Below are 11,228 nucleotides of genomic sequence, written 5' to 3'. Positions count from 1 at the left end.
AATGGAAGTAAAAGATCGAGAAGGAAGAAACGAAAAAAATTCAGATTTGAAGAAATATGATTGACAAATGAAAAATGTGAGCACATAGTGGAGGAAACATGGAAAAACAGTAGGGGGACATTAAGGAGAAGCTGAAAATATGCACTAAGAGGCTGGAAAAATGGGGACATGAAGCATTTGGGGACGTCCCGAGGAGAATTAGGATGAACCAAGAGAGATTGGATAATCTCAACAACCTCCCACAATCTGAGGAGACCCTGAGGAAGATTAAAGAGGTAGAAGCCAAACTAGACAACCTGCTGCAAGGCGAAGAAATCTGGTAGAGCCAGAGATCTAGAGCCACGTTACTAAACTATGGAGACAAAAATATCAAGTTCTTCCACCAAAAAGCTTCCTAAAGAAAAAGGAGGAATTGGGTAGATTCAATCACAGATGATGCAGGAATCAAATATGAGGATGAAGAACAAATTGAAAGGGTAATAATAATTTTTTTTTGAGAAACTGTTTATATTGGAAGAAACTATAGATGTAAAAAAATCAGTTGATGTGGTGAGAGGTAGGATAAATGATGAAAGATTTGAGATCCTCATCGCTAATTTCACAAGCGAGAAAGCCTATCAAGTGCTTCAGCAAATGCAACCTACCAAAGCACTAGGACCCGATGATCTACCAGCCATCTTCTACCAAAGAATGTGGAAATAGGTTAGCAAGGATGTCACTGATGATGTTATAAAGATTCTCAATGAAGGAGCTGACCGGAAGCAAATAAACTAAACCCACATCTGCATGATCCTCAAGGTGGCAAAGCCAAAACACACTAAAGAGTATCGCCCCATCTCTTTATGCAATGTCATCTTCAAATTGGTAACAAAAATCATGACTAATAGATTAAAGATCATCCTCCCGCATATTATTGGTGAAAATCAAAGCGCCTTTATCCCGGATAGACTAATCACGAATAATGGTTTGCTTGCTTTTGAAATCTTTCACTACATGAAGAAGAAGACAGTGGGAAGGAAAGGTTATGTTGGACTTAAACTTGACATGGAGAAAGCGTACGATAGAGTCAAGTGGATCTTCCTAAGAGAGGTGTTAATCTCTATGGGTTTTCAAATGGATGGGTGCAAAATATCTGAAATTGTGTTAGCACAACCTCCTTTTCAGTGTTGCTGAATGAAATCCCATCGAAACCTTTTCAACCCTCGAGAGGATTGAGATAAAGAGACCCCCTTTCCCTATACCTCTTTATCATTTGTGCCAATGTACTATCGGGCAACCTCATGAAGGCGCAAGAGAACAGAATGATTCACGGGATCAAAATTTCTAGAACCGGGCTAAAGATAGACCATCTCTTCTTTGCAGATGATAGTATACTCTTCACTAAAGCAACGGAGCAGAAAATCCAAGCAACAAAGGAAGTGCTGATCAGATACCAATAAGCCTCGGGGCAACGTATTAACATGGAGAAATCAGAGCTGTCTTTTAGCCAAAATGTACTTACTGTCGGACAATGGCTGATCTAAGAACGGTTGGGAGTAAAGGCTGTAGAAAGGCACTCAAAGTACTTGGGGCTACCGACTTTCATCGGAAAATCCAAGAAATAAGTCTTCAATTACGCTCAAGAGAAAGTGTGAAAAAAGCTCAAAGGGTAGAAGGAAAAGTTCCTATGAAAGGCCAGGAAGGAAGTTCTTGTTAAAACGGTGGCTCAATCAATTCCGACTTACATAATAGGGTGCTTTAGGTTACCAATTAGCTTATGTCAACACATCGCATTTATGATTAGTAAGTTTTACTGGGGCTCGAAGAGTGAAAAAAGAAAGATACATTGGGTAAAGTGAAAAAAACTCTGTAAACCAGAACATAGTGGTAGATTAGGCTTTCGAGACATTGAGGCTTTTAATTCAGCTCTCCTAACTAAACAAGGGTGGAGACTCATTCAAAATCCAGAATCTCTAGCTGCAAGAACCATTAGGAGAAAATACTATAATTGAAAAATCTTTTTGAATGCAGATTTGGGGTTCACTCCTAGTTTCACATGGAGAAGTATCTGGCAAGTAAAAGGTGTGCTAGAAATGGGTGGGTTCTGGAGGTAAGTGATGGTAAAGAAATTAAAGTTTGGAAAGCTCCCTGGCTATCCAAGTAGAATGGTTCCAAAGTTTGGTCTCCCAATCCATCATCTCTAAGTAAGAATACTAAAGTATATGAGCTTATGAATGAAGAGGAAAAAGAATGGAATACAGAGCTGATAAACCAAGTCTTCCTACCTTTTTGAAGCAAAACAAATATTAGAGATCCCAATTTTCAGATCAGAGCAAACAGACAAGTTCATCTAGAAAAAAAAAGCAAAAGATAAGTTGTTCAGGGTAAACCTAGCATACCACGAAATTAAAGCACAAAACAGGAATCAATCAATAAATTAGCGAGAAGAACCGAGGAAGGAAGGTACCTTAAAGCAGATTTGGAAGATCAAAGTCCCTCTAAGAACACTAAATTTCATGTAGAGACTGTTGCACAAATCCCTCCCAACTATAAAAAACCTAGGGCGCAGAGAAATTGAATGCTCACTAATTTGTGAGAGATACTGGATAGGAAAGGAGATGGAAGAACACCTCTTCAAACACTGTGAATTTGCAAAACGATTCTAGTTTGTATCACCATTCAATTTAAGGTCTGAGAAATTGATTTAAAAGGATGGATTATAGAGATTTTGGGTAAGCTCCAAAAGAAAGAACATGACTTTTTCTGTACCTTACTAAACTAACTTTGGCTAGTAAGGATTTTGATAATTTTTGAAAAAAAATGCTAACAATTGAGGAAGAAATAAAAAAAGCTTTGATATTCTTCGAAGAATTTTGGAACACCCAAACTACTATGGAGGAGAAGAGGAAGAGTCATAATTCACTAATTCCCTTTATGCAGAAGAGGGAGGAGCCACCAAACTCAACGCTAAAAGTCAATGTAGATGCAGTAGTTGGTAATAGTAATAATGGAGGTGTACGGGGATGTTATTAGAGATAACTTGTGCCAAGTTATGGCAACAGGTCTATAATAGAGTAATTAAAATTTTAGAGGTTATTTTAGTGTAGGATTCCAATTTAAGAGATTACTTTAGGATTTAATAGACTCAACGAGCATGATTAAGTCTAATTGTGTGAAACTCATTTTTTTTAAGATTTAGCTAACATGTTCCCTTTATTAAGGGTACATGTTAAGTTTATAAATTAAAAAAATTATTATAAATATAAAAAATTTAAGTTTTTAATGCATTTATTTGCATTCATTAAATAAAGATATTTAAAATTTTTTACTAATAATAAATTTATTACGTGTCTTTAGGACACATATTAGTCAAATCCTTCTTTTTATCTAAATACAGATATTATACAAAGCAAAAAGTTTAAAAAGCAATAGAAAATTATCTTAATACAGTTTAAAATGATTTTATTTTATATTTCTTAATTATTACTTATCTTATTTTACATTTAGTAATTATTGTTAATTCTAAATATTTTTTATATTGACAAAGACCTAATTATAAAATTAAAAATAGTATAAGAATATAATTAAAAAAATTATAAGATTTAATTATAAATTTAGTAAAATTATAAAATCAACAAACTAATTAAAACTATTCGATATAATAACTATATGATTCTAAAAGTTACATACATAAAATTATAAAAATATTAAATTAAAGAGTAAAGTAACAATTAGATCCTTAAAAATTTTAATTTCGCATTAATTAGCCCTTAAAGAAAAAAAAGTACTAATTTAATCCTCTAAGATAGCAAACAGTGAACACATGATGTCCTTATATCAATTCATCAATTAAAACTTAACGGTGATACTTATACGTACTGTTAATTACTTTGACATGTCTATTTATGAAAGATATTCATGTAGATAATAATTTTTGGAATGAAATTTTACTTGTTTTGATAGAATATATGATAAATAGAGAGCAACTGGTCAAAGGTATATAAAAACTCAAAAGATAATAAATATTTCACAGTACAAAACTACATCGTTTTCCTATTCATGTGATAATAACGAGACATACATCACTACATGGACAACTTGGTTTCGTTTTGCACTATTCATTGACAGAAGATCATACATATCTACCATTTACTATATTAAAAGACTTAATTGGTATTTTTTTCTTCAAGAATTAATTAGTCCAAAATCAATATCTTTAAAGATTTAATTAGCACTTTACTCTAAATTAAATAAAGGTGCTTAGAATTATTGTTAGACTTTGTATAATTAAACAAGTTATAACTCTTTTCTATTTTATTTAGATAGTTCATTTTTGTTTTATAGTTTGTACATAAGTACATTAAAAAAGGTCTGAAATCCCAAATTAGCCCTCAAGTAAACTAGTTTAGCAGTAGCTAACCAGGGTTGTAGTTTCGTAGCAGATAAGCAGACCCACACCCACACCTGAACTGAAGCCCTCAACGCACTCACGTCCTTCGCCCTAATTCCAGCCTCAGCGTCCCACAGACCCACACCCACACTCCAACTCCGACAGAACAACACCGACGAGGCCACCCGGCCACGACCCACCACGACCCACCGGCCACCACTGTGAGAGACAGAACGCCCGAAGCCCTCAACGCAGTCACCTCCTTCGCGCCTTCAGCAGCGTCGCGACCTCAGCAGCTTCGCGGCCTCAGCCTCCGTCGCGCCCTCAGCCACTTCGCCGTCAGCGTCTGCCTCATTTCCAGGTAAGTTTTATTTTTTAATTTAGCTATGATTTATGAACATGATTTTCTGATGAATTTTACTCTGAACTCTGAACATTGAACAAAGAATTTTGATGAAATTCTGAGTATCTGCAACTGATATAGTGAAATCAATTCTGTGAACTGACTGAACTAGTGAACTCTGATGAAGTCATGAAACTGTGATGAAATATGATTATGAAGTATGAACTGATTCTGTGATGAAATATGAATTGATTTTGTGAATTGATTTTGTGAATTGATTCTGGTTTTGACATTTTGTATACTCTGATTTTGAGAGATGATTCTGTGAATTGAATTCTGATTTTTTTGAACCTGAGATGTTGTTTGTAATCTTTGTATACTCTGATTCTGGTTTTGACGTTTTGTATACTCTGATTTTGAGAGTTGATTTTGTGAATTGAATTCTGAATTCTGGATTGATTCAATGTTCATTTGTTGTGATTATTGGGAGTTGAAATTATTGGGTTGGTTGGATTGATTCAATGTTCATTTTGATGCTGCTATGTTATGTTTGGTTGTTTGTTTGTTGACTTTTGAACTTTGAATTTGTATTTGAATGAGATTATAACATTTGGTTTATGTAGCACTTTTAATTTGAATGATATTTTCAAGTTTAGATTAGACTATAATTATATTTTTATGTGCTTATTTTTATTTTATTTATTATTTTATTATAAAACGGTTTTTACGGTTCAACCACGGTTGAACCGGTTGAACCTATGAACCAGTGAACCAGTATCTAGAACGGTTCGATGACCGGTTCGGTTTTCAGAACCTTGGTGAGATGTTTGATTGATAGCTGAAAATTTAAGTATAGTTAATTTTACGTGAAATTGATAGTTAAAATTTATTAAATAATTTAATTAATTTAATTGAATTTTTGTCTAATGTGACTTGAGTTTTCACCTTCATTAATAAGTACTTAAGTAGTGTAAGGGAAAAAAAAAATAAAAAGATAGAGAAGAATGTGAGAGTGCACACATGTCCAACATCAATTGGAAGGAAACAGAACCAACGGTTCCTGAAGCGGCTTCCTTATCCATCGCTGTGTGTTTGTTTGTGTTAGAGAACGATAATCAGCAGCCACAACATGGCTCTTCGAATTCCCTGTAACTGCTGCATTCCATTCTCAAACCACCAATCTTCCGCTTCTAACGCTTTCTACACCGCTGCTTTCACAAACCGCCGCAAGTCCACCTCGGCGGCGAGGGCGGAGCTCCGGACGCAGGTGGATGTGACCGCCCCAACTGCTTACTCGTCACCGTCCGGTGAGGTTCCTACTCACAAGGTCACCGTCCATGATACACAAAGAGGAATTGTTCACGAGTTCGTGGTTCCTGAGGTTTTTTTTCTCTTCCTTCCTCCGCCTCCAGCATAATTCTCAACTTTGCTGAATATTTTAGAAACAAATTCATATGTGGTTGGTTGATTATTGTGAAATGCAGGATCAGTATATATTACACACTGCTGAATCTCAGAACATTACCCTTCCGTTTGCCTGCAGGCATGGTACTGTTCCCTCCTTTCTTAATTCTTACTGATCGTATGAGCTTAATGTTGATGTAATGACAGCCTTAAACGTTTTTAAAACAGTGTCCAATCGCATCTTTTCTTTAGGATGACCATTCACACGGTGAATGTAAAGGCAGGTATATTGGCTGCGTTATGTGACTGGATGGTCGTGTTGAACTGCTTTGTGCTTCAAAACTAAATTTGATGAAATATATGTATATTAATTTGTGTTACCTTGTTTTGGATTGGTATGGTCTTAACTGAAGTGAGGATAATACCTTGGATAGAATTGAATCTTTTTGTGCCTTCTATTCGTCTAGATCTTAATCCAAAGATTTCACCATTTATCCATTTTGGGGCCACTGCCATTGGCATTGGAGATTACTCAATAGAATTTTATTATTATTTGGGGTTTGATGACAGGAAGAACCTACCTAAAGTTTATTGATCATACAAAAATCATAATGTCTGCATTAAAGATCATTTATAAGCTATATAGAACAAGACACACCAACTAAGCAAGATGTCATGTGTGAATGTCTGACATTCAAAGATACTCATACAACATGAGACATAACTATATCTATTGTTAATCAATTATACTTCAAACGTGAATTGCACAAAATGATAATAAGGTCTAGAAACATCTATATTGGTAGTTTGACATTTATAAATACTTGAATACCGAATAAATCTTCAAAATTTATACACATACTGTTTCCATGTCATGCATTTTAAAAGTTTGGTTTGTCTACATGTCCGTATTGAGTATCCGTGTCAGTATACATGCTTCGTCGTTGATGAACCTATGACTCTACTGACTCCCTTGCTACTTATCTAATGTTCTGTTACATTATTTACAAGGTTCCTTACTGCTGATATAACTAGCATTGGCTGCTACATTTTGAATATCCTGTAACTATTTCTCATACAAACTATATAAATCATCTAATAAAGTCCTTCACTGGCCCTGCTTCAGGCTCCTTTGATCTATGCACCTACTTCCTTTGAGTTTTTAGTTGTATCATGATTCCCTTATATATCCATAAATCAATTAATTTAAATCTGCAGTTATCATCATTCATAACTAGTATGCATGGATGCTATATTTCCAAATTTGATATCTTTACCCTTTTAGCCTTTCAAGGGACTATGCTCTTCAGTTTTTATTATTTAAATTTTGAGGCTCCAACATTTCTTAACATTATTACTTACTTTATTATGTTTTTGAAAGTAACGCAAAGTTTGTTGTGGTTTATAATTAACCCGTCGCACTTGGTTTTTCATTCTATTAAAATGACTTTTGCTGTTGGTAGATTCCATTTCTTCAAACAGGTAAAAGTTTAGAAACTTTTATCTCCTGTAAGAACAAAGACAATTATGACTATTCTATGTAGTTTTAGGGTTTCGTTTGATTCTTTATATTTATTACTAAATTACCATAGTCAAGATTGTATATATGGCGCAGTTCATCTGTGATACTTCATACTTGTCCTTTTTGCTGCTTCTATGACCATCTAGGTTGAAGTCAACTCATTTGATGCTACTACTAGCTTCCTGATACTCTTTGTTGAAACTTTGTGCTGGCAGGTTGTTGTACTAGCTGTGCTGTACGTATAAAGAACGGACAGATTAGACAGCCAGAGGCACTTGGGATATCTGCTGAATTGAAAGAAAAGGCATGCTTGACTTCTTTATTCTAATCTATTTTTCATTACACGGATGAACCAGTAATTTTGACTTAATCTCTTGTAGTTGTGATTTTATTATTAGATTCTTTTATGCAATTCTCTCATGAACTACTGGTTGATGCCAAAAGAAGAGAACAGGTCTTCCGCAATAAATCATTTTCTTGTAGTCATAATATTGAAAAAAAAGATGATATTGGACATGATAAAATACTCTAGAGCAAAAGAGAGGAGGAAGAAGTGGCAGTTTGGAACTGCATATTCATGAAGTATTGATATGATAATACTTGACGGGTGATTCTTAATCAGCATCTCTCCCCTGACGCCTAGGTACTCCATTCCATGCTAAATATCTGCAAGGTGATGTGACGCACAATTAAAAATCGCCAATTACCATGACTATGTATATGTGGAAACAGTTGAGTGAGGCACATGATACATGATTCGCAAGTGAACACTCCAGATGGATCCAGAGACTTATGAATGAGTTTACTATAGAAAAAAAGTTGGGGTAGAGAGATGGTATATCTTACTTTAGTTGATTTGAACATGTTTGGAGAAGACCCTTAGAGACCTTAGTTATGATAGTGTAGAGTAGATGGAGGGTAGACTGGTAGTCCAATAGTTAGAGGTAGAGGGTGACAGAAAAATCATTAGGGAAACTATCAAAGTAGATTCAATTGCTAATGACTTAGATGTAGTATGATTTAGACTCGAATATTATGAGATCCCTTAATGCATGTAGTTGTAGTCAAACAAGACTTGGATGCTGTACTATATCCCACTATTTTTCCTTGAATTTGTGTGAACTGTGACGGATGCTATCATGATTTTATTGTGGCATACTTTGATGCATTTCCCCCCCGAAATATATTGGATGGTTCCAAAGAGTAGAATGAGAGTCTTTTATTGTCATTATTAAATTTTGAAAGGTAAAAGGTCATATCAAGCATGATGCGGAAAAAAAAAAAGGAAAAAAGAAGAGAAAGTTTAAGCAGTAACAGAGAAATAGCTTACTGGATTTTAACTTGTGAGCTCCAAGTCAGAAAACAGCAACTTCATTAGTGCTGAATCTCACTGTCTACCTTGCTCTTTATATTAACTGTGAATAGAGGAGATGAGAGGAGGAAGAAGTTGCAGTTGTTTCAGTGTAGAACTACCAGATAATCTAATAAATAAGACCTTAGTATTAGCATGTGCCATGTGTCTAACCCTGTTAAATTTTACCTTATTCTTCTGGCACCTAAGAGGATCGAAGGTGTTGTGTTTATGCCATAGTGCTCACATTGCACTGAAGTTGTAATTAATATGTTCCTTTAGTTATTTTAGTAACTTCAATTATAATATTAGAGAATCAAAATTTGTAAGAGTAATTATGAGCCTATTACTTCCATACTTCTACAGAACATTCAATTAATCGGTTCTGTTTCTCACACATTGTTCTAGACTGAAGATTTGTATTCTTCATTGTGTTTTTATTTTTATTTTGGGGTCTATTCCAATAATGAAACTGAAACATAGTCTGAAGGGGTTTATGTATATTTTTGTTACTATTACATGCATGTTTAACAGTTTGTTTTTTTGGTTACTATTCTGTATGTACAACTGAATAAAGATATAGTCCAGTTTATGGTTTGCTTTCCTTTATTTTTCTTTATCATTCTTTCCTTCATTCGTTAACAACTTTGAACAACATGCCATGCATGTTTTTGCAAATTCCACTGCCTTTTATTGCTGAGCTAGACAAGTGTATGGAATTTTTCTTCAGGGCTATGCACTTCTTTGTGTGGGGTTCCCATCCACGGACGTTGAAGTAGAAACGCAAGATGAAGATGAGGTAATGAGAAGGAACACCAATCACAGATTTCACTTTGTCATGACTGCTTTGTGATTTCCATTTCGATCTTTTAGGGTATGTTTGGTTGAGGGTTGGAAAATCAAACCCATCTAAAAAATTCCCATTCCATTTTTTAACCCCAACTATAAACATATTTTTCTCTTGTAAATTGAATTGGAGGCCTAATCAAATCATTATCATCGTTCTTATTATTTGTCATTGAATAATGAATACGACGATAAATCCATGGCATATACAGGTATATTGGCTTCAGTTCGGACGGTATTTCGCCCGAGGACCAGTGGTATGTTCTGTTGGCTCTTGAATTCTTAGAGTGTATTTGGTTTGCGTTTACATTTTCTATTTTTATTTTTAATGTTTTGTGTTTTCAGGATTTTTTGAAGAAAAAAGAGAATAACATGAAAACAATAAAATCTTGTTTTCTATTTTCACTTCTAATTTTTCTTTCCTTTACCAAATCTTTAAAACAGAAAACATTGAAAACAAAAACATAAGATGAAAATGCAAACCAAATGCACCCTTAATCTTTTTGGAAACTATTAGAGAAAAAAAGGGAAACTAGATAGCTTCCCCTCTACTTTTTCATTTATTTGGTTGTGTGACTTCTAATGCGTTACAGGAGAGAGATGACTATGCCTTGGAGTTGGCCATGGGCGACGAGTAAGTAAAACAATGTAAAATCTGAGAACCATTGGAGCACACAATGCGGAATTTTCTGTTTTCCCTCTCTTTTTACATGGTTCTAGCCTTGAATATTTGCACGTCAAGTAAAATCCCCAATCCTTCCTCTCTTAAAAGTAGTGGACTGTTGTCATTAGCATAGTATACAAATGTAGGTAATCTTCATGCATATCTCTGTCATCGTGGTTTGTGTAAATTAGTATTCTAATACTTGATTATATATCGCCGCGTATCAAATTTTAAAGGTCCTTTAGTCATAAATATGTTCACTTATTATAAAAGAGGTTTTGTTTTGTTAGGGAACTAATAAAGTAGTGGATGAAAAAAAAATTAAGGAGATAAAAAGATGAATTTAAAGAAGGGTAAAGTATTGTTTTGGTCTCAAATGAATCTTATCTTGGTTTTTAATGTAAAATAAAAAAATTAAATTAAGAAAAAATGATTAATTAAAACTGCATTAATTAGAATTAAAACGTTCGAAATATGTAAAATATATTAGAATCTGTAATTTAGAAATTTAATGAGAAAAAATTGAATTAAAAATATTAAATTGAGCGCGAATTGAAATAGCACTCATATTACATAAAACTAGAGTATATTTATAGCTGCATCATCCATGCTAATGCGACTATGAGGAAGAATATTCTTGTCACTCTAGAAAATTCTGCCAAATCCTTTATCATAAATGCTCATCTCTTCGACAGTTTTTTTCCTTTTAAGAGGTAACTCTGAAGATGA

At 34.2% G+C, this 11,228-nt stretch overlaps 1 protein-coding gene across 2 annotated transcripts; it reads left to right on the top strand.

The window, feature by feature from the left end:
- The first annotated feature begins 4,303 nt into the window (after nucleotides 1–4,303).
- Nucleotides 4,304–10,751, top strand: LOC112796714 (ferredoxin C 2, chloroplastic). Of its 2 annotated transcripts, none has more exons than XM_025839290.3 (7): nucleotides 4,304–4,730; nucleotides 5,818–6,093; nucleotides 6,197–6,260; nucleotides 7,854–7,942; nucleotides 9,720–9,788; nucleotides 10,048–10,092; nucleotides 10,429–10,751. In XM_025839290.3, exons 2-7 carry the CDS (start codon nucleotides 5,842–5,844, stop codon nucleotides 10,471–10,473), a joined length of 564 nt encoding a protein of 187 aa, XP_025695075.1. In that variant the 5' UTR covers nucleotides 4,304–4,730; nucleotides 5,818–5,841; the 3' UTR covers nucleotides 10,474–10,751. The 2 variants fall into 2 exon arrangements, with proteins under 2 accessions (XP_025695075.1, XP_072091621.1); XM_072235520.1 differs by having other exon boundaries at nucleotides 4,403–4,730; nucleotides 5,682–6,093.
- The last annotated feature ends 477 nt before the right edge of the window (nucleotides 10,752–11,228 follow it).

The sequence above is a fragment of the Arachis hypogaea genome, chromosome 4 (genome assembly GCF_003086295.3).
Source record: "Arachis hypogaea cultivar Tifrunner chromosome 4, arahy.Tifrunner.gnm2.J5K5, whole genome shotgun sequence".
Taxonomy (NCBI): domain Eukaryota; kingdom Viridiplantae; phylum Streptophyta; class Magnoliopsida; order Fabales; family Fabaceae; genus Arachis; species Arachis hypogaea.
Note: the sequence above shows the minus strand (reverse complement) of the source record. Positions and strands in the feature narration are given on the sequence as shown.

Coding starts and splice junctions, on each gene's coding strand:
- LOC112796714 (XM_025839290.3), top strand. CDS start 5,842: ATGGCTCTTCGAATTCCCTGTAACTGCTGCATTCCATTCTCAAACCAC. Junction 9,789..10,047: donor AAACGCAAGATGAAGATGAG/GTAATGAGAAGG, acceptor TGGCATATACAG/GTATATTGGCTTCAGTTCGG. Junction 10,093..10,428: donor ATTTCGCCCGAGGACCAGTG/GTATGTTCTGTT, acceptor AATGCGTTACAG/GAGAGAGATGACTATGCCTT.